At 43.2% G+C, this 23,510-nt stretch overlaps 1 protein-coding gene across 1 annotated transcript in view; it reads right to left on the bottom strand.

Annotated features, from left to right (window-relative positions):
* CRACR2A (calcium release activated channel regulator 2A) overlaps positions 1–23,510 on the bottom strand; it is a 231,495-nt gene that overhangs the window by 72,584 nt on the left and 135,401 nt on the right. Inside the window, exons 8-11 of the mRNA XM_077468502.1 lie at positions 13,656–13,843; positions 9,504–9,575; positions 7,503–7,548; positions 6,646–6,737 (exon numbers count right to left, since the gene is read on the bottom strand). Coding sequence (XP_077324628.1) covers positions 6,646–6,737; positions 7,503–7,548; positions 9,504–9,575; positions 13,656–13,843 — 398 coding nt within the window. The remainder of the gene's footprint in view (positions 1–6,645; positions 6,738–7,502; positions 7,549–9,503; positions 9,576–13,655; positions 13,844–23,510) is intronic.

A 23,510-nucleotide genomic window follows, 5' to 3' on the forward strand; every position in this document is an offset into this window, starting at 1 on the left:
GGGAAGTGAGCCAAATGAATTAAGAAGGTCTGTGTGCTTGATTCCAAAAATTGTTTATAGACATATACATGGTCTACTGATCACATGTGTTGAATTCCTCCGAGATCCATGCCTCATTCATTTTTAGAAATGTGAGGTAGTTAACACTGTCGTGAGCTAGGCGAGTACGCTTATCGGTCACAATCCCCCCTGCTGCGCTGAACGTCCTTTCGGACAGGACACTGGATGAGGGGCAAGCCAACAGTTCGATTGCAAATTGGGCAAGCTCTGGCCAGAGGTCAAGCCTGCCCACCCAGTAGTCTAGGGGTTCATCACTCCTCAGAGCGTCCACATCGGCCGTTAACCCAATGTAGTCGGACACCTGACGGTCTAGGCGTTCCCTGATGCTGGATCCGGATGACACCTGTCGATGGGTCGGCTGAAAGAATGACCTCATATCCGAAGTCACCAACACATCTTCAAACCGGCCTCTTCTTGCAGGCGCTGTTGGATTGGTACCCGCAAATCCTTCTCTGGGAGTGGGAATTGCTCCTCTGCCAGCGCACGCAAAAGCAGAATGCAGCATTTCTCGAAGCAAGGCCTGGAAGTGCTGCATTCTGACAGCCCTCTGCGACGGCGGTAACATTTCCGCCATTTTGTGTTTGTACCGGGGATCTAAGTACGTTGCCACCCAGTACTGGTCCTTGACCCTCATGCTTTTTATACGGGGGTCCCTATTAAAACACTGGAGCATGAAGGCCCCCATTTGCACTCAAGCGGAAGGTATGTGGTGGTGGTGGTGTTGTTGGTGGTAGTGTCTTTGGGGGTGCACATAGCAGAGAGTGAAGAAGAGGGTGCAGATCGAGAGGATGAGGAGGGTGCAGAAGAATAAGGCTGAGTGAGCCACTCAACCAAGTCTGGTGCGTCCTTTAAAGTAATTGAACGCACCTTCTGCAACTTCCCACTTTGGCTCAAGGCTGTTGCTCCTGCCCTACCCCTACCACCCCTGCGGAAGGGCCTGCCTCTTCCTCTGCCTGTCATTTTTTAAATCACCCTGTGACAAAACTCTTAGTCCCTATACCGCTGAAGGACTGCTGCAGTATAGGGCAGCGGTCAGCAGTAGTGCACGTCAACCCTATGTATTGTGGACCGATAGCGGTCCTTACAGAACAGCAGACTGTACTGCACTCAGGCCTATGTACCGTAGCACCCTATACCAAGTTACCAGTCCTTATAAGAACTTTTGTGGACCAAGCAGGTTGTGTGTTAGTGATTAGCAGACTGTACGTCAGTCCCTATACCAATGAAGGACTGCTGCAGTATAGGGCAGCGGTCAGCAGTAGTGCACGGCAACCCTATGTATTGTGGACCGATAGCGGTCCTTACAGAACAGCAGACTGTACTGCACTCAGGCCTATGTACCGTAGCACCCTATACCAAGTTACCAGTCCTTATAAGAACTTTTGTGGACCAAGCAGGTTGTGTGTTAGTGTTTAGCAGACTGTGCGTCAGTCCCTATACCGCTGAAGGACTGCTGCAGTATAGGGCAGCGGTCAGCAGTAGTGCACGTCAACCCTATGTATTGTGGACCGATAGCGGTCCTTACAGAACAGCAGACTGTAACGCACTCAGGCCTATGTACCGTAGCACCCTATACCAAGTTACCAGTCCTTATAAGAACTTTTGTGGACCAAGCAGGTTGTGTATTAGTGTTTAGCAGACTGTGCGTCAGTCCCTATACCGCTGAAGGACTGCTGCAGTATAGGGCAGCGGTCAGCAGTAGTGCACGGCAACCCTATGTATTGTGGACCGATAGCGGTCCTTACAGAACAGCAGACTGTAACGCACTCAGGCCTATGTACCGTAGCACCCTATACCAAGTTACCAGTCCTTATAAGAACTTTTGTGGACCAAGCAGGTTGTGTGTTAGTGATTAGCAGACTGTACGTCAGTCCCTATACCAATGAAGGACTGCTGCAGTATAGGGCAGCGGTCAGCAGTAGTGCACGGCAACCCTATGTATTGTGGACCGATAGCGGTCCTTACAGAACAGCAGACTGTACTGCACTCAGGCCTATGTACCGTAGCACCCTATACCAAGTTACCAGTCCTTATAAGAACTTTTGTGGACCAAGCAGGTTGTGTGTTAGTGATTAGCAGACTGTACGTCAGTCCCTATACCAATGAAGGACTGCTGCAGTATAGGGCAGCGGTCAGCAGTAGTGCACGGCAACCCTATGTATTGTGGACCGATAGCGGTCCTTACAGAACAGCAGACTGTACTGCACTCAGGCCTATGTACCGTAGCACCCTATACCAAGTTACCAGTCCTTATAAGAACTTTTGTGGACCAAGCAGGTTGTGTGTTAGTGTTTAGCAGACTGTGCGTCAGTCCCTATACCGCTGAAGGACTGCTGCAGTATAGGGCAGCGGTCAGCAGTAGTGCACGGCAACCCTATGTATTGTGGACCGATAGCGGTCCTTACAGAACAGCAGACTGTAACGCACTCAGGCCTATGTACCGTAGCACCCTATACCAAGTTACCAGTCCTTATAAGAACTTTTGTGGACCAAGCAGGTTGTGTGTTAGTGATTAGCAGACTGTACGTCAGTCCCTATACCAATGAAGGACTGCTGCAGTATAGGGCAGCGGTCAGCAGTAGTGCACGGCAACCCTATGTATTGTGGACCGATAGCGGTCCTTACAGAACAGCAGACTGTAACGCACTCAGGCCTATGTACCGTAGCACCCTATACCAAGTTACCAGTCCTTATAAGAACTTTTGTGGACCAAGCAGGTTGTGTGTTAGTGATTAGCAGACTGTACGTCAGTCCCTATACCAATGAAGGACTGCTGCAGTATAGGGCAGCGGTCAGCAGTAGTGCACGGCAACCCTATGTATTGTGGACCGATAGCGGTCCTTACAGAACAGCAGACTGTAACGCACTCAGGCCTATGTACCGTAGCACCCTATACCAAGTTACCAGTCCTTATAAGAACTTTTGTGGACCAAGCAGGTTGTGTATTAGTGTTTAGCAGACTGTGCGTCAGTCCCTATACCGCTGAAGGACTGCTGCAGTATAGGGCAGCGGTCAGCAGTAGTGCACGGCAACCCTATGTATTGTGGACCGATAGCAGTCCTTACAGAACAGCAGACTGTACTGCACTCAGGCCTATGTACCGTAGCACCCTATACCAAGTTACCAGTCCTTATAAGAACTTTTGTGGACCAAGCAGGTTGTGTGTTAGTGTTTAGCAGACTGTGCGTCAGTCCCTATACCGCTGAAGGACTGCTGCAGTATAGGGCAGCGGTCAGCAGTAGTGCACGTCAACCCTATGTATTGTGGACCGATAGCGGTCCTTACAGAACAGCAGACTGTAACGCACTCAGGCCTATGTACCGTAGCACCCTATACCAAGTTACCAGTCCTTATAAGAACTTTTGTGGACCAAGCAGGTTGTGTATTAGTGTTTAGCAGACTGTGCGTCAGTCCCTATACCGCTGAAGGACTGCTGCAGTATAGGGCAGCGGTCAGCAGTAGTGCACGGCAACCCTATCTATTGTGGACCGATAGCGGTCCTTACAGAACAGCAGACTGTACCGCACCCAAGCCTATGTACCGTAGCACCCTAGACAGACCAAGTTACCAGTCCTGATAAAGAGCTTTGTGGAACAAGTGAGTTGTGAATGATTAGCAGACTGCAGCAGAAGGGCAGCAGTCAAGTATAATATTCTTTCTATATTTGGAAGAAAGAATATTATACGTGTACAAGCCTATTACCGTACCACTGATACCAGTCCTGAAAAGAACCTTTGTGGAACTAATAGTAACAGCAAGTCTTTAAAATTATCCTCACTGCCTGACACACTGCTTCCTGCCTGTCCCTATACAAATTGGCAAAAAAGAGTAGGCTGGAACGATTAGCTGGAACAGCTCTTTTGTGGACCTGATAGTAACAGCTAATGATGATGATGATGATGATGATGAAGAAAGACTAATCTGGCTGAGCTGTCCCTAAAATAGCAGCATACAGCGCTCTGTCCCTTTATCTAAACTGACAAAAGAAACTCAGGCTGCTGACCTAACACCTATACCAGTCCTGAAAAGAACTTTTGTGTACCAAATAGCTAGCGTTTTCTCTGTCCCTACTCCACACAGGATCCTTTCCCTACAGTGACAGAAGAAAGAATGTAAAATGGCCACCGGATCGGGTGTATTTATAGGTTAGGGGGAATGTCCAAGTGTCCATGAGCTGTCATGTCTCAATTGGTTGTCCTGTAACACATGATAAACGTGTCACGAAAGGTTAAAGTTCTTGTATACATTAAACACGTAAGTCCGCCGGGGCGAACGACGGAAAAAGGCGTTCGAACCCGCGGACGGCGAAAGTCGGAAATTCGCCGCGAAACGACCGCCGGGCGAACCGTTCGGCCATCACTATTCACTATGACATTCCAAATGAAGCCATTGCATGTGTTATGTGATGATAGAGCCAGGGATTTGTGTAAGATTCAGATGGGGGGCTCTGTGTGTACATCTACGTTTCCTGGTGCGGAAATGTACCGTAATTAAAGTGGATGAACAGTGCATGGCAGATGTGAAAGATTTTATGCTAATATGTCAACCCTTTTATCTTCCAAGAGAGTTTACCTGTGTTTTTTTTATTGCTGTTCATATTCTACCAGATGTCAATTATACAAATGCAACTCAGAGAATTTATGAAGCAGTGAGTAAACAGATGGCCAGGCAACCAGACTGTGTTTGTATTGTGGCTGCCAATTTCAGGACTCTCTTACCTAAACTGTATCAGCATGTCCATATTCCAGCAAGGGGAAAATCACTTTGGACTGTTTTTGTACTAATATTGTTGATGCATATAAGGCTTTTTCTCATCTGTTATTATTGTATGGATTGACCTGCATCTTGCTCTAGTGAGCCTGTACACATAAGCTTGCTATAGACGGATCAAAATTTAGCTGATTTAGCAAGCTGAATTTCAAATTCATGTGGGGCTGTCCTCATTCATCAGAAGTTAATCGTTAGATTCACCTCTGTCAAACTGTCAGAATACAATGGCCCAATGGTAGCTTATTCCTCCATCCTCTTTGTTTGTGTGGATGGAGGAATCTGTTTATTCTTTGTGACTGAACAAAAAAATAAACCATCTATGGCCAGCTTTGGACCATCTATGGCCAGCTTTGGACCATCTATGGCCAGCTTTGGACCATCTATGGCCAGTTGCTTTCGCTACAGTTGACCAAATGCTCCTACTCAAAAAAACGCTACTCCATTGGCCTCTGTGACCCTACTCTTCGCTGGTTCTCCTCTTACCTCATCATTATCTCATTGCACCTTCAGTGTCACTTGCAACTGTATCTCCTTCTCGCTTGTTCTTGTTTCCATAGAGGTCACCCAAGGTTCCATCTTTAATCCTTTAACCTTCTGCTCCTCCGTTTGGTGGAGCACATTTTGAGTCACGCTAATTGAAAAATGTGGACTTTAAAGGGTTAAAGCTCTTCTATTTAAGATCTACCCCTCTTCCCTGGGTCAGCCTCACACAGCTTCCAACTTCTAGAAGACGTCTTGCCTGATCCCTTTAAATCACTGCCACTCATTTAGCCCTAACCTAGCCAATCCTTCAAATTCCTTAACCCATTTTCTTTCAGATCTAGACGATTGTGGATTAAAGTTAGTTAGTTATTTATGTTCTAATTAGGGTTGTGCATTTCCAAGAAGGGGGTGTTTGTGATGCTAGGTTTCACAAGCCAAAGTCTTGCAGAACAATTAAAAGAAATCAATACTGAGAAATATAAAGTTTGCCAATGCTGAGTCCCCTTTTTATTAATAATTGTTGTCAGGCTGTTATTTTGATCTGAAAAATGTAGCGCTTTTAGAATTACTCCATTCTTACTTCTCTCTGACTTTACAAGTAAAGCCGCGTACACACGGGCGGATTGTATGGCCAACTTAGTCCGTCAGACAATCCGACGGACAGTCCGTCCTACTTTCGAATGAACGGACTTGACCACACACGGATGCAAAACAGTCCGTCGAAAGTTTGCGCGATGACGTGTACAGCACGTACGACGGGACTAGAAATAGGAAGTCCAATACACAGCAATGCAACCTTTCGCTGTGTAAATCCTTTCTGAGCATGCGCCATACTTAGTCCGTCGAACTAGCCTACTCACGAGTGGATTGTCCGCTGAAACCAAAGTCTGACGGACAATATTACGGAAATTCCGAAATACTTAGTCCGCCAGACTGCACGCTGAAAAAGTCCGCTGAAGCCCACACACGAGCGGACTGTCCGCTGAAATGTGTTTCGACGGACTAAGGTGGCCAGACAGTCCGCCCGTGTGTACGCGGCTTTACATGCTTGTTTGGGATCAAATCAGAGAGTAGAGGCAAAATATTAGTGTTGCCACATAGTAGGGGGAACAAGTCATACCACGCAATCAGAATTTTTACATTTATGACTTTGCCTCCCATCTGTGAGCCAAGTAGCAGAAGAGCAAAAGGAAAATAAACTACTGTGTGGGTCAGCGTTAAAGCGAACCTGTTGCCTTGACCTGCATGGGCAAAGCACAAGTTCACTTTAAGCCAAATGAAAACATGGGTCGCTGTATAATATCCATTTACCTTTACAATGACTGTATTTACCTTTTTACAGAAGGCTTCCTCTCAATATATTTTCCAATGATAGATCCAGATCTTTGATTCCGTATCGATTTTGATGAGGTAATCTTTGATTTCTGCTTAGATTAAAAATAAAATAAAAATCTCCATGATTACAAAAATGTACTTTCAAATAGTATTATCACATTCAGATTTTTAATGTAACTGATAAAAACCTGCACACTTAGGCCTCGTGCACACAAGATGTAAAAGATGCAGTTTTTACAAGCTTTTAAGGGTATATATTTGTTTTTCAGCCTCTTAATGCACCTCTATGTTAGCCTATGTGGCTATGCACACATAGGCATTTTAGAAGAGAAGTGTTTCAAAGCTAAAAAGAAACGACCCCACCAGGGTGTTCAAAAATGCAGAACACGCCTAAACGCTAGACACGTCTAGCTCTTGAACGTTCATTTATTCCAATGGCTAATAGCCATGGACCCCTTTGTGCACGAGGTCCTAGGGCCAGTTCACACCAATCTGATCATTGGCAGGGCTTTTAACACATGCACATTAACATGCCTTGCATTAAGGCAAGGCAGTCTATTTATTTACATTGTTGGTCCGAGGCACCACAATGAGCTGCATTTTTTGGTAACAGTGCACTGCAACGCAGTACTGTGTGTTCCAGAGCAATGCAACCCATGTGCTAGTGCTATGTTCCAGGTGTTATGTTTCTCATATAAAGAGTCTGCTCCCACCCAATCTAAAAAGCCTATCAAGCCCAATCTAGAAAGCCTTGGCATAGAGAATGTTTAAACAATTGGGCAACCTGGGGAAGTTGAAGTAGGACATTAATAAGAAATTCTTATCTTAAAGCCAAGATCCTCTTTGTGCATTACCTGTATAAAGCTGTCCCGTTCATCCCGTAAGTGTTTATTCATCTCCCTGAAGTAAAAAAAAATGCAAGTTTAGATGAGTATTGTAAATAATCACATTCACACTTTGCAGCGCAACCAAACCATTGTTCAATCTAGATTGAGTGGGGAAAGTAAGGACTCCTGTTAGCTTACTGTTGCTATCTGTGACACCATTAGGTGATTCCTCCAACTCCTGTGGCATCAATACAAGGAAGGGTATTGGTGTCACTAGGACAGAAAGACACAAACAGCAAAAAAAATGCATGATGGAGGTTTAAAGTGTTCTCCGATGTAATAAAAAGGTGATTTTAATCTTGTCACAAATATTTCCCACCAGGGACACACATACAGCAATAAAAATCTAATACTGGTTCCCAGCATTCCTCCTCTCCCTCAAAGTTATAGCAGATCTCCTCTTCACCTGGAGATGAAGATGTAGCTAGCAACAAAATAATATTGTCAAAGGAAAAGATCCATAAGCCGCACATCATGAAACAGATCCATGTGCATAAAGTGAGATGAATGGCAGCCTCAGCCCAGACTCCAGCCAGGTCATGCACCCCACGCGTTTCACTCTGCCCCTTGGAGCTTAATCATGATTAAACTCTAAGGGGTAGAGCAAAATGCTTTGGAAGCGTGGCCTGGCTGGAGTCTGGGCTGAGGCTGCCATTCATCTCACTTCATGCACATGGGTCTGCTTCATGATGTGTAGCTTATGGATCTTTTCCTAATACATGCTGCAGCTTGGAGCTAGGACAAGCTCCCTGTCCCTTCCTGCACTCACAGCGGACTAGTTGGACTTTACCTCTCTACCTGAGCGGCACCTAAATTTTGTCTTTTTGGGTAACAAAAACATATTGTCAGAGGATTCAACCCTTCTATTGCTAGGAATGTGTGTTTATTTTTGACTGTGCCCCCATTGAGGAGACTTGCCATCACTTCATGCACTGCAATCTCTGCAACATAGGATCAATTCATACTTGAGCATAAAGTTTTCAAGCAGAAAGTTGTGCGATTTTACCGCAATTTTTGCTGCGTTTTTTTACCACGTTTTTGCCGCAATTTTGCACAGGTCAAAAGGTCCCCAATGTAAAAAGCAGAAAAACGCCCAAACCTGTTTGAGCTTCAAGCTTTTTGGAGCTCCTGGCTTCAGGTGTTTTGGAGCTTCCGGCTTCAGGCGTTTTGGAGTGGAGATGTGAACCATCTCCATAGATAATAATAGATTTTTTTCCCCTCTAGCGTTTTGTAGCTTCAGGCTTCAAGCTACAAAATGCTTAGGTGTGAATGGGGCCTTAGAGAGCAATAAACACCCATCAGAGGCTCTAACCTTTTTAAACTCTATCAAAAACAAAATAAAAGTCTTTGCCTGAAATTGGACTTATAATCACACATTATATTTTTTGAAACATTAACACAGATTGTAAATATTAAGGGCCAGTTCACACCATCCATACCAATGGACTACCAGACACGTGGAAACGCACACTAAGTATGGCAGGCGCGACTTTTAAGACTAGGTTCATACCATTACGGGTGGTGCAGCTCGCGTTTGTGTGAGTACATCAGTAGGCCCCTGTATCTGTGGTTCCAACAGCGATAAAAGTTCCTGAACCTTTTTTTTAAATGTGGCAGCATGGAACCACATGGAGCTTTGTGCATCACACACCCAAAACCACACCTCAATTTCCAATGTGTGGAGGTGCCAGTAAGAATTCATGGCTTCCCCGCATGTCTGCGTATGCACCTTGGGTGTCATGGGGAAGTGTTATACCCTCAGTAAATGGGTTTCTATTAGTGATGGATGGGACAAGGGATGAGTGAGATTTTTAAATTATAATACCAGTGAAAATCCTGATTCAAGATAGAATTGGTACTCCAGAAAAATGTTTTGGTTTGCGGTTCACCGACTAAAAAGAGATTAGAAGAGCTAAGTGTTGGGGAATTGCATTGTGAACTGTGCAACGTTTCACTCCAGATAAATACCTTAACAAGTCAAGCTGTTTGAGCAGTGCGGTCCTTTCTCTCTGTAAGCTCTCTGTTACCCGGTATACTTCCCTGTGACAGAAAAAATAAACAGAGAATAGTAAACACTGCAGTACCAGCCATGGCTGAATCCTCGAAAATTGATTCATAGGTGGATACAATGGATGCCAAAGAGTGAACATAAAAACAATTCAGCATTTTAAAGGGAACCTGTTGAGATGGAACAATGGATGCTTTCCTTTTGATCTTGTTTTTAAAGGTGTAAAGTCCAGGGCTGTCATTTTAAAGGTTTCCTTACTAGTTGTTGCATCAAGGATCCAGAAAAAGTAGTCAGTAAAGTGTCAGGACACCAAAATGCATTAATAACCCACTAAGTAGTGAATAGAGGATGAGGATTATGACTCTGGAACATGCACCCTCAAAAACAAGTCAGCAGTGGTAGCTCCCGTATTTCTTATCTAAAGAACCTTAGTTCCGGCAAATATCTTTTATGCAAAGGAATTCCTGTTCAGGCTTTATATACCCTAAAAAGGATTTTGTAGCAATTTCAAAAACAGAAGGGCTGCTGAAATTAGCGATCTCTTAATTTAGTAATGCACAATATTTTGATGTCTATCTTCACCCTGGCTTTGATGACTGTGGGTCAGTGGGAGCCATGGCTTGTCTGTGTCTACTATATTGGGATGACTGACTTATAAAGTGCAGGATGGAAAGCTTGTCTTGGTTTATGGGAGAAGATATTTGTGGTTCCTGATTCAAACCTGCCTTTGAGATGTGATGGGGAGGTAGACACACAAAGGTCCTAACTCTTTAAAAAGGAAATTTGTATTACCACAAAGAAATCTCCAGCCAAAATGTATTTTTTTTTTACATTTTGGTTAGAGTAGTAAAGTGTTAAATTCCTACCGGATTAATTTTTTTTAGAGAAGTGAAGTGTTAAATTCCTACCTGTTTTTTTTTTTTTTAGAGTAGGGAATTGTTAAATTCCTACCTGGTTATTTTTGCTGGGGAGATCTCCCATCTTTTCCTGTCTTGGAGATACAACAGGATGTGGCAGCGAATCTCACCAGAATGAGGGCAATTCCTGTCTTAGACAGTTGTGACTGGAATGTTACATAGTTACATAGTAGGTGAGGCTGAAAAAAGACACAAGTCCATCAAATCCAACCAGTGTGTGATAATATGTCAGTATTACATTGTATATCCCTGTATGTTGCAGGCATTTAGGTGCTTATCTAATAGTTTTTTTTAAACTATCGATGCCCCCCGCTGAGACCACCGCCTGTGAAAGGGAATTCCACATCCTTGACACTCTTATGCCCTGTACACACGGTCAGACTTTCCGACGGAAAATGTGCGATCCGATCGTGTTGTCGGATTCAATCGTGTGTGCACTCCATTTGACTTTTTTCAGTCAGAGTTTCTGACACACAAAGTTTGAGAGCTGGATCTAAAAGTTTCGACCAAAATCCGTCCGACCGTGTGTTCAGGACACGCTCCATTTCCAGTACATCCTTCCTGAGGACTGGTGCCCAGAACTGGACAGCATATTCCAGGTGCAGCCGGAACAGAGTCTTGTAGAGTGTGAGAATTATCGCTTTATCCCCGGAGTTAATCCTTTTTTAATGCATGACAATATTCTGTTTGCTTTATTAGCAGCATGCCATTGCTGAGCCTATCATCTACTAGGACCCCCAGGTCCTTTTCTGTCCTAGATTCCCCCAGAGGTTCTCCCCCTAGTGTATAGATTGCTTTCATATTTTTGCCCCCCAAATGCATTATTTTACATGTTTCTACATTAAACCTCATTTGCCATGTAGTTTCCCACCCCATTAATTTGTTCAGATCTTCTTGCGGAGAAGTTATTGCCCTGCTTAGCTTGGTATCATCCGCAAATAAATTGAACTGTTTACCCCATCCTCCAGGTCGTTTATCAACAAATTATTAACAAATTAAATAGGATTGGTCCCAGCACAGAACCCTATGGGACCCCACTACCCAACCCTGACAATTCCGAGTATTCCCCATTTATCACCACCCTCTGGACTCGCCCTTGTAGCCAGTTTTCAATCCATGTACTTAGCCCTATGGTCCATGCCAACAGACCTTATTTTGTACAGTAAACATTTATGGGGAACCGTGTTAAAGGCTTTTGCAAAATCCAGATACATCACATCTATGGGCCTTCCTTTATTTGGATGAAAACTTACATCCTTATAGAAGGTTAATAGATTGGTTTGGCAAGAATGATTCTTCATGAATCCATGCTGATTACTGCTAATGATTTCATTACTAAAATCTTGTATATAGTCCCTTATCATCCCCTTCAAGAGCTTGCATATTATTGATGTTGGGCTAACTGGTCTGTAATTCCCAGGGATGTATTTTGGGCCCTTTTTAAATATTGGTGTTACATTGGCTTTTCTCCAATCCGCTGATACCATTCCAGTCAGTAGACTGTCAGTAGAAATTAGGAACAATGGTCTGGCAATTACTTGACTGAGTTCCCTTCGGGTGCAAGCTATCCGGTCCCAGTGATTTATTAATGTTAAGTTTCCCAAGTCTAATTCTGTCCTGTGTTAGCCATGAGCTTGCTTCCTGTGATGTGTCACGAGGATGAACACTGCAGTTTTGGTTACTGTAGCCACCCGATTCCCTCGTGTATCCCCAATGGATGATATCCCCTCACCTCTTATTCTAGTGAGAATTTTGAATTGTTTCTCACCTTCTGTCATCCTGAGAGTGGTCACCAAAACAAATTGAGGGGTGAATCTCCCCAGCAGGAGAAAGAACAACAGCTTGACAGAAGATCTAACCCCTCACTACTTCATCCGAAAGTACAAAAAAAACTTACCTTACTGAAATGCAAAAATTATGGAGTTTCTGGTCTAAGAATCAGACCACATACGGTATCTATTTCCAGAAGAACAGTTAGAAAATAACTTTTTAAAGGCTAAGTTCACCTGTAAGGTAAAAATAATAAATGCATATATTTTTGCAGGTAAATGTGCATTTGTTTATTTTTTCTTACAGGTGCAATGTCAGGCTCCTGCACAGTCTCCTTCCATCTTTCTGTCCTGCTATCTACCACAGTGTGAGCTTTCAATTAGAAAGCTGGATGAAGTGTGAATGGATTACAAGCATGCTGATCAATACACTCGTAGTCCATTGAGAACTACAAGCTGCCTGCAGCAGTGGCAGACAGGACTTGATTCATTCACAGATCACTATAAAAGAATGACGTGGCTGTGTATGCCCAGCACCACACAGCCATCACAATTCTAAATGTTACAGTGGCTACAGGTGAGAGGAACCTCCGCAGTCACACGGGGTGAGAGGGGGAGCTGGTACATGTTACATGTTACATGTTACACCCTAAATACAGATGTACCATGTTCTAGAAACATATCCTTTAAAACACTTGGGTTAGGATATGGAGATCTGTGAAAGAGCACAGTTCCCGTTTAGCTATGGGAATACCATATGCCCTTGTATGTCAGACTGGTATTTTTTCTGATGGGCATGCTATTTTTTGATTAAAAAGAAAAAAAAGAGAAATGTATATGTTCTTTTTATATAAATTTACAATTATAAATATATTTAATAAATATATATAAAAGTTCCTTTAAAAATAATTACAGTATATTTTATATATATTTTATATATATATATACATTGAGCTCTCAGATAATTATGGTATTTCTAAGGAAAGGGCACAGCAGAAGCAGTTTCCTTTCATATGGTCTCTTTAGCTGAAAGTCTGTACAGAGTCATACAAAACATTTATGAAGGGAGATTGTCACTTCCCCTATAAATATCAGTTTGAGCTATTAAGAGGTTTTCTTTTTAGCAGGGCAGCTAATATTAGCCTGGTAAACATGCAAAAAAGGGGCATAAAGTTCCACTGTCCGGCATGGAAAAATAAAAAGGACAAGTTTATATGCCATATTATTAAATTTTTTACCTGATAAAACAATATTTGTTCAATTGCATTTTAAGTCCATAATATAATGAAACCAATATCAACAGAAACATTTTATATTCCCTTTACAAATGCCTTTAAACCAAAAACTCTTGTTATAAACTATTTCATTCAGAGAATTAGACCTAATAACTTTGTTGATGACAATGATAATAATGTGGTGTATGTACATTTCTCTCTCTTCATGCAGCTGGGAAGCTTCTTCCTGAAGAATCTTCAGCTGTCTCTGAGCGGTTAGTAACTCCTGAGAAGTCCGTTCCAGGTCTCGTCTCATCTCTTTGTTTGTCAGTCTGAGCTTTTCATTCTCTGCTTTCGTTTCATACTTGTCATTATTAAGTTCTGTACATTGTGTCTCCAGCTGCAACAAATTCAGAAGAACAGGTCAATAAGAAAAGCAAAACGAGTGACAGCGAAGAGACTGAAGCTGTAGAAAAATTTGAAGACTGAAGACTGGATAGTCATCACATTCCTATTTGAACATTTTTTTGTTCTGATTGCTTTACTCACACATTCCTGAACTTGAAATTCTCAAATAATAGTAAAAAAACAACTGTGAAGTTCAGTGTTGTAGCTTAATAGCAAAAAATATTATGGCCTTGGACCTCTAGGTAACTAATCGTACTCGGGCCCTTGATGTTTTTCTTATATTCAATCTTATGTAAACTACACTTTTTTTATATATTTCTGCCGTAAACATATATTTCTCCTGTCTCTGCTTATGTATTATAATGTGTTGTATAGTTTTTCAAATATGCTATTTACCTTATAGATTTATCCTACTAACGAAGCGGTCCTTTGACCACGAAATTTGTAGAGGATTATATAATCTGTGAGGAACTTGCGTAACCAGAAACTCACCTTAAAGTCTACAGGTATATGTATACTGTATTTACTTTTTCCTTTAATGAATTGATTCTCTGTAACCATGTTTGTGTTTTACATGTAATAAATTAGATTTTTTTATTCACAATCTATTTGTGCTTATCGGTACCAAGATAGTCCATCTTTCCTTCTCATTGTAGGAAACAATGGTTACTACCTCCCCCCTTTGCGTTTTAGCTTAATAAATACAGTACCTCCTACAAATTTTGGACCAGAAACTTATCTTGATGGCACTCTAATGCCCCGATAATTCTGAGTGGAGTGGTCCCGGCCAAACGCTAAAGTAGAGCTGCTGATGACTAAGCAAACACTGCTCAATGCATTTTATGAGCTTGGTCATATGCTCTTTGCATTAAGAAATGTCAACAGCTGCTCTGTTGCAGTTTATATTTTACTAGGGCATCTCTATGCAGAGCATCCTGCAGAACTGTATGTGTAACATGTTCGGTAGAGATACACCAATATCAATTTTTTAAGACCGAGTATGAGTGCCTATACTTTTTCTCAAGTACTAGCCAATACAAATTACTGATACCTATTTTTTGACAGAGAGATTTCAGCCCCCATCATTGCGACTTTGTTTAGTGGTTCACGTGCTTAAAATTGTCCTGGACTTTTATTAAAACGCACTGCAGCCAGCTCGCACATATGTGAACCGACTCCATTGAAGGTATCGGTTTTAGTAATGGGGCATTTGCATGAGTAAAAGTACTGGTACAAATGCTTCGTATCGGCACCGATAATGATACTGGTATCTGTGCAAATCTAATTTTTGGTTATTGTTACAGAAAGTGGTTTAATATTTGCATTTTGATGGTCTGATTTCATGTTACTTTTCAATCAGTTTAATTCATTCTATGAAATATTTTAATAGGATGATATAGTTTATTACAGTATAGTATTAATTTAGTTTTATTTGGTGTTAATTGCTTTATTTGGTAACTTTATTGTTTTTAGTGTGTCCCTTTTCTGTTCATTATTGTGATTTTGTGTTGTCTTCATTGAAAGTACAGTAACTTTATCTTAATAATTTCCCTTTGGGATTAATAAAGTATTCTGAATCTGAATGTATTGCTGTAAGTAAGTACATTTCAGAAATGGTGGGAACCAGTGTTCCTGCCCTTTTGGTAGAGCCCATACAGGAACTGTTCAGAGGCTTGCTGGTATTTTATTTAGGACTCATATACACACACCTTGTGTATGAAGAAGTTCATCCAGAGCCTGTGCTGCCAAGACTTGAAAGGCAGAAGAGAGCAGTTTAAACAAACCAGACAGCAGAGCCTAAGGGAAAGCTCCTGCCGGGTGATACATTGTATGTTCATAATAATGAGAAGAAGCACAATACAATACCAATACTTCACTTAGTATTTGCGAATATCATGTAGGCTAATTGCAGGCCTGTGAGTAGATGCTTCTCCTTTAGGAATCTACAGAGAAAATACCACATATGTGCAAAGCTCATTGAATGAAGAGAGAATGAATGAGCAGTCTGAGTATGTGTGAAGGTATAGGCCATGGCCCATGGTATCTAGTGGGTGATACTAAAAGAGACAATGATGTGCTTCAAGGCTGTGTTGGTAATGGTAAACTTGGGTGGAAGCATCTCCTATCTCTGCATAAGCTTAGCCATCTCCTGCATTCTCCAAGGCAAGGCTGTCAAAAGAACAGCCCAGCCTTGCAGATTACAGTAAAGCAGTTCCCCCAGTTTAATCTATAGGTTGGGCTTTCATGTCATTTATAAATCAAGGCTACAGTTGTAGTTTTCATTTATTAATAAATTTGGTTAACCTGTATTACGGTAGTTTTTATTATTCATTCCAGCCTTTATTGCCATTTATTTGTAGACTTTTAAAGCTTGCATACATTTTTTCTTTGAAAACATTTTATTAAATATTGAAAAGAATACAGGTATTAAGTCATTGACAAGTACAAAGCCAGTGAATAGAAAACATTGCTGAGCAATACAATGCTGAGAAAAATACCAGTATAAACGAATACAAAGCCCAAATCTAAAACAATAGTAAACCGACTATGGCAAAAGGGAGAATAGCTCCAAACAGCATGTGTTTAGATATCTGTAATCAACATTCAATAACGGATATGTAGTATTCAGACACATCGCTAAGTAACTCATGGGTAGTATATGAGGTTGGGAAAAGCTAGCATTGTCGATCCGATAGGTTCATCACAGAGTAAGTGGTTTTAGTGATGTGGATCTGCAAGGGGGGTTATGCATATATAGTATAGTGTTATTTGTTTAAAAAGAAGAGAGAAGAGAAAGAAAAAGAAAAAAAACAGGAAAGGAAAGGGAACTAAAATGATCAGACGTAGAGAAGGGCTAGGTAAGGAAAGAAAGAAAGATGACCTGGACCAGCCAGGTTGTGTGCCAACTTCAGACATATTCGGCGGGTCAGGGATTTAGTAAACAGTAATCCGGGGAAGAACGGAAAAGTAACCAAGATGACCATATACAGGTAAAGGTGGAAGGGGTATCATTCGCCTGATGTATCAATTCCTCCATCACGGCTGTTTTGTTTATGCGTTGGAACCATTCCGATGGGAGGGTGTTTCGTTTTCCATTTTGCGGGAATGCACATATTTGCAGCCATGATCATGTGCATGGGCAAAGAGCCTATGTAAGCCTTTTTAGGGTGAGTCGACACATGGAGGAGGAATTAATTGGGGGAAAACGTCAATGGGCGGGTTGAGAATTTTTGGGTGATTTTGTGAACATCCTGCCAAAATGGCTGAATCATGGGGCATGACCACCATATGTGTTCTAGGGTACCAGCATGAGCTTGACACCTCCAACATTGAGGAGAAACGGACGGGAATATATGATGCAGTTTGAGAGGTGTGTTGTACCACCTGGAGAGTATTTTGAACGCGTTTTCTTGAACACAGACATTTCGGGAACCTTTGTGTGCAACAGAGAATGCGAATTCCCATTCTTTGGGAGAGAGGGCCGATGGCAGGTCTCTATTCCAAGCTTTAGTGGACCAGTGGTTATGTGTAGGATAAGATGGATTCAGTAGGTTGTATGAGAAGGAGATAATGTGCCTTTGAGGTTCTTCAAGTGTACACATATGTTCGAATGGGGTTAAGGAACGGGCTCCCTGTAAGGTGTATGGATGTGAGGTTAGGAAATGATGTATTTGATTATATGTCCAATGGGACAATCCGCTGTTGAGCATGTAATTAGACAATTCAGTGAAGGGCAGGAGGCGGTTGCGAGCATAAAAGTCTTTGGATAATATCTTGGGGTGAGGCCACAGTCCATGTAGGAAAGATTGGTGCATGCCAGGTGGAAAAGCCGGGTTAAATTTCAGAGGTGTCAGTGGGCCAGCGACCGAGGATATCTGAAAATTCTTGCAGGCGTAACGGAATGCCGATAGTGATGTGGCTATTAACGGATGGGAGGAGTAACTGTGAGGGATATGGGTGGAAAGAAGCCACGGGGTTTGGGTGACCGGAATCCGATCTAGGGATGTTTCGAGTTGAACCCAATCTTTGGTTTTTAGGTGAACGTTCCAGTCTATTATTCTGGTAAGGTGGCATGCTATATAATATTTGTCTATGTCTGGTAGTCCTATACCCCCCATCATCTTTGGTGTGGTAAGTCTGGCATGACTCAATCTGGGTCTTTTGTCGCCCCATATAAACGTTGAGCAAAGTTTCCGAAAGGAGGCAAAAAACGATCGGGGGAGCGAAATAGGTATAGTTTGGAATAAATAAAGGGTTCGTGGTAGAATATTCATTTTAATGATAGCTGCTCTGCCAAACCAAGAGAAGAGGCCTTTGGACCACTTCTGCAGATCAGCCGATATTGTTTGCAAAAGTGGTTGGAAATTGAGAGAATATAGATTAGCTAGGGATTTCGGAAGTTGTATCCCTAAATAGGGTATGCTGGAGGGATTCCATTTGAAGGGGAAATTCACTTGGCATTGGGAACATTGTTTGTCAGTCAGGGAAACGTTTAGTGCAAGGGATTTATTAAAATTGATTTTTAGATTGGAAATCATGTGGAATTGGTCTAGGAGTTTAAGTAAATTAGGTATGGACGTTAGGGGCTCCGTCAGGGATAGATGAACGTCGTCCGCGAAAGCAGCGACCTTGTACGTTCTCCCTTTAACATCTACACCTTTAATATCTGGGTGTGATCTGATTTGTCTTAGTAGCGGTTCGAGAGTAAGGATAAATATGATCAGGGATAGTGGACATCCTTGACGGGTGCCATTGGTGATCCTGAAGGCATTCGACAGGTGGCCATTGACTTTCACCCTTGCCGTTGGGCCTGAATATAGTGTGTCAATAAAGTTAAGCATTCTTTGAGGTAGACCAATGGCTTTCAAAGTGGCTGACATATAATCCCAGGCCACCCTGTCGAATGCCTTCTCTGCGTCTAAGGAAAGGAAGAAGCCCTGTTGGTTTTGGGACGATAGCCAGTGGTGAATATTGAGCGCTTTGAGAGTGTTATCCCTCGCCTCCCTGCCAGGTATAAAGCCTACCTGGTCAGGGTGGACAAGGATGGGGAGAAGGGGCAAGAGTCTATTCGATAAAATTTTTGCATACCATTTTATGTCAACATTTAGGAGGGAGATAAGTCTATAATTAGTTATCTGTGTGGCGTCCTTATTCGGTTTTGGAATTACTGCTATGTGGGCAGTTAGCATGTCGCGCGGGGGAGTGCTGAGTGATCCACAGTGATTGAAAGAGGCTAAAAAATGGGGTAACAAAATGTGTTCGTATGCTTTATAATAACCGACTGTCAAGCCATCTGGGCCCGGGCTCTTGCCTGTGTGCATGGCGGCAAGTGCCTGAGCGGCTTCCTCCGGGGACAACGGCGCGTCCAATGTTTGGTATGCAGATAGGGAAATCGGGGACGGGCAGTGTGCGGATAAAAATTCGGATATTAGCTTTTCCCGCTGCTGGTTAGGGTTGTTGTGTGTTAAGTTCGTTGTGTGTAAGTTATATAAGTTTGAATAGTATGTGACAAATTTATCAGCAATATCGGGGGAGGAAGTCAGTTTTCTCCCTGATGGTGTGGAGATGCTGTGAATCGTCTGTTGCGTTTTCTTAGAATGCAGTGCCCGCGCTAATAATTTCCCAGACTTGTTTCCATATTCGTAAAAAAGATTTTTTGAGAGAGTATGTATTTGCGTCTAGTCTGTTTCCCTAATAATTCAAGCATTTCTTTTCTCACTTGAGTGAGTGCAGTGAGAAGTTCAGTGGTGGTTTTAAGATTGTGTGCACGTTCTAAGCTCCTGATTTTGGAAGCTAGGTCATTGAAATGGGCTTTATATTCTTTTCTTTTTCTAGCAGCTGCTCCTATGAGAACCCCCCGGATTACATGTGAGCTTCCCAGTTAGTAAGTGGAGAGGTATCCTCAATTTTGTTTACACTAAAATACTGTCTTAGAGCTTGCTCCACTTCGGATGCTACAATCGGGTCAGTCAAAAGGGAAGGGTCGAGTCTCCACGAGTGAGTTCGTGGGCTCAATGAAGGGGTAGACAGCGTGAGTGAGACCGGGTTGTGATCTGATAGGAACATGGGATCGATGGATGCTTGTGTGAGGGAGGGCAGGGCCTCTTGGGAGATAAAGAAGAAATCAATTCTGGAGTGTTTATTGTGCGGTGCCGAATAGAAAGTGAAGTCTTTCGTGTCTGGGAATAGAGTTCGCCAAGCGCCATGTAAGAGCAAGGATTGTAGGTGAGTTTTAATCGATCGCAAGGCGGCATATGTGAGGGATGATGTCCCGTTAGAGGTATCGAGGATGGGATTCAGCGGAACATTGAAATCTCCTCCGAGAATGAGTGTACCTTCTTGAAATGTGATCAATTTAGAGGTAACGTCTTTGAAGAACTGTACCTGATGTGTGTTGGGTGCGTAGATATTTGCCAGTGTGATGGTTTTGTTCCTAAGGGAGCCTTTTAGGAATAAAAACCTGCCATCACCGTCTACCATGGAATCGGTAATCTGGAGGGGGCAGTGACGTGAAAGAAAGATAGACACTCCTTTAGTTTTAGCCGAGGCCGTGGTGGAGTGATAGGCTACAGGATAGTAATTGCTTCGGAGTTTCGGTATATTCGATGTTCGGAAATGGGTCTCTTGTAGGAATAGAATATCTGACTTGTTTTTTTGCATGGTTAGTAAAAGTTTCGATCTTTTTTCTGGGATATTTAGGCCCTTAGTGTTTAGTGATGTAATTTTGATATGCTCAAGGTTGGTTACTTTCTCCGTGGAGGGCATGACCGAGTAGTAAGAGAAGAACAAGCACAAGTATAGTCTGAGGGTAGAATATGTTAGCAGAAGATGGGGAGGGAACAGGGAAGTTGGAAAGAAAACAATGTATTTATGAAGGGTTAAGTGGGTATTCCGGCTACAGGTAAGAACCCGCTCACCTGCGTATGTAAATAATAGGGAGAAAGTACCGGACGAGGTTAGAGGCCTGTAAGGTACGTCCTATGTATAAAACACAGGAGAATCCTACAAACCACTGAGTGGGAGGAGGTCGTCAGTCGTAAAGGGTTCGAAGGGTGACGTCCTACACACCAACAGCTTCTTACAGATATTGAGGAGAGAGTCAGGAATAGGAAAAAAAGGAAATTATTTATCTTACAAAGTTGGGTAAGTGTATTCTTGTATGTGGTGAGTTGAGGGGGGTGTTATGTGTAGAAACGGGACTATGAGCAAGGAGATCAATTATGACGTCATAGTCGGTGATGCAGTACATATACTGGAACACACAAAAACAATAAAAGTATAACTTAAGAACAATTAACCAAAGTGTCAGATATATAAGCTTGCGCACAGGTTGTAAAATGTGCCTGTATTTGCCAAGCTAAGAGGTCGGTGGGGTGGCAGAGCCGCTGCATCGTCCCCGATGAAAGGCTCATAACAGAGGGGAAAGGAATACAGGAATTCACAATACAAGTCAAAGGGGAGTGCCCCCCGGGGTGGCAAAATCACCCAGAGCAATCCCCATGGTTTAAAAGAGGAGGTCTCAACCGAGGCATCAGACCGCCCCCCCCCCCCCCCCCGGCCTCATTGTGCGTTATAGGATAGACAGCTACAGTGCCAACTAACAGATTGACCCATTATAAAAAACAAAAAATGCAGTATAGAACAAAACAAATTACCCGGTAACCGGGAATCTATTCATGAGTTTAGATAAAACAGACACCGTTGAGAAGCGTGTGCCCTCCTTACGTGGTACAAGCTATGGGGAGAAAACGTCCAGTGAGAATAGGCAGAATATAAAACAGTTTAACGTTTCAATAAAGAGATCCTGAGAGAGGATAGAGAGCACTCATTCCAATACGAAAACATAGCATTCTCAATTGCAGGTATATATCTACTATAGTAAGAGGAGGGTATGATGGTAAAACAATATGGGAGGGGGAAAAGGCAGAGTAATAAAACGGGGGTGATGTCCAGAAAGAGAAAAAAAAAAAGAAAAAAATCAATCCGAAGTTAGAGAATACAAGTAGGGACTCAGTTAATCCAATAGACAGTGAGAGGTCGAGAGAGCTGAGAGTTGTGAGACATACCTGCGCCAAACCCAGAGAAGGCATGGGAAATCGTACTGTATGAGATAGAAGGGGTCTGGTGCGAAGGAGCTGAATATAATCGTTGTTATAGGCAGTATCAGCAGTAAAGCCTTTCGAAGCAATGTGAATAGGGCGGGTGTATCGCATAGTTGCGATCGTGCTGTAAGTCGGGTGTCTGAGTCGTAGGTCGGGTGATTAGGAGGAAGGCGAACTGACCGTTCGTGTGTGCGGCATGTCTTCTTCAATGGTCACGGCGAGCTCTGCGGGCGGTTGGTGCAGCCGTGGGGCTGTGCAGCTGCTGTTGATGAAAGGACTCCGGGTGGGAGTGACGAGGAGATGGGGAGCGTTGTCTCCTATATGGTGACTGCACAGTTTCCATCTGGTCTTCCATTCTCTGGTACGGGCGGGATGAAAAGCAGTTGAATTCCGCATACCAATCGGGAAGATATACCAATGGGATATCCAATGTGCGACAAAATGCTGGTAGCTCTTCTGGAACTCTTAAAATGGCCGACCTGCCTTGGTAAGAGGCTGTGAGCCCGAACGGGAAGCGCCAGCGATATGGGATTCCGTTGTTTCTCAATACCTCCAAGAGGGGGCGTAAATCTCTCCTGTTGCGAAGTGTTATAGCTGAAAGGGCTTGGTAAATGGAAATGGGGTGACCCTCATAGACTAAGTGCTTTTTGAGTCTGGCTTGTTTTAGAATCTGCTCCTTGATCTGAAAGTCAGATAGGCAACATACGACATCCCTGGGAGGATCCGTATCACGTCCGCGAGGTCTAAGGGCTCGATGAATGCGCTCCATCGCTATGGTGGACGGATTAGCGTCGTCGAGAATTTGATTAAAGAGTGTAGTAATCACAGGGAGTAAGTGGTCATTGTCAACACTTTCGGGGAGTCCTCTTACCCGAAGGTTGCGTCTCCGTCCCCTGTTGTCCAGGTCCTCAACGTGTCTCTGGACATCTCTGAGTTGGGCCGTGTGAGTGTCAATGGCGCGCATCATGGAGATCGTTGTTTGATGAATGGCGGTCTTTTTCTCTACCTCAAGCACCCTCCCCGCAATGGCCTGAATTTCATGCCTGAGGTCTGAAATGGCTGCGAAGAGAGTGTCCTTGATATCAGCCGCCACTGTGCGTAAATCCAGCAGGCTTGGCGATTGTGAGGCCGTAGACGAAGTTGCATTAGTAGCGGTAGCGGGAGGTGCAGGAGTGGGGGTTAGTATTATCCCGTCCTGTGAGGGAGCTGAGGCGGACGTCGCCATATTGGATCTCTGAGCTCTGAACAGATCCGAGATATTCTGTGTTCCTCGGCTGTGTTTTTCCCTCGGAGATCTTGATCTGGAGGTAGAAGAGCCCCTTGATGCTGTACCCATCATCCGAGGGAGTAGTAAAAGCAGAATTGTCTCTCGTATAGCTGATTTTAAGCTGCGGTGTGAAGGAGCTCTGGAGTTATGCTACCATCTTCACTCGCGGCAAGCCACGCCCCCCCCTGCATACATTTTTTAATAGTGCCACATTAAAAAAGTCTTTGTACCAGAAGTTCTCATTGCCCAGAAATTTTGGCGAACATCAGGAGATGTTAGCAAAATGTTGT

This window comes from Lithobates pipiens, unplaced genomic scaffold (genome assembly GCF_037356315.1).
Source record: "Lithobates pipiens isolate NorthernLeopardFrog02 unplaced genomic scaffold, aLitPip1_a1.2 Scaffold_8, whole genome shotgun sequence".
Lineage (NCBI taxonomy): Eukaryota > Metazoa > Chordata > Amphibia > Anura > Ranidae > Lithobates > Lithobates pipiens.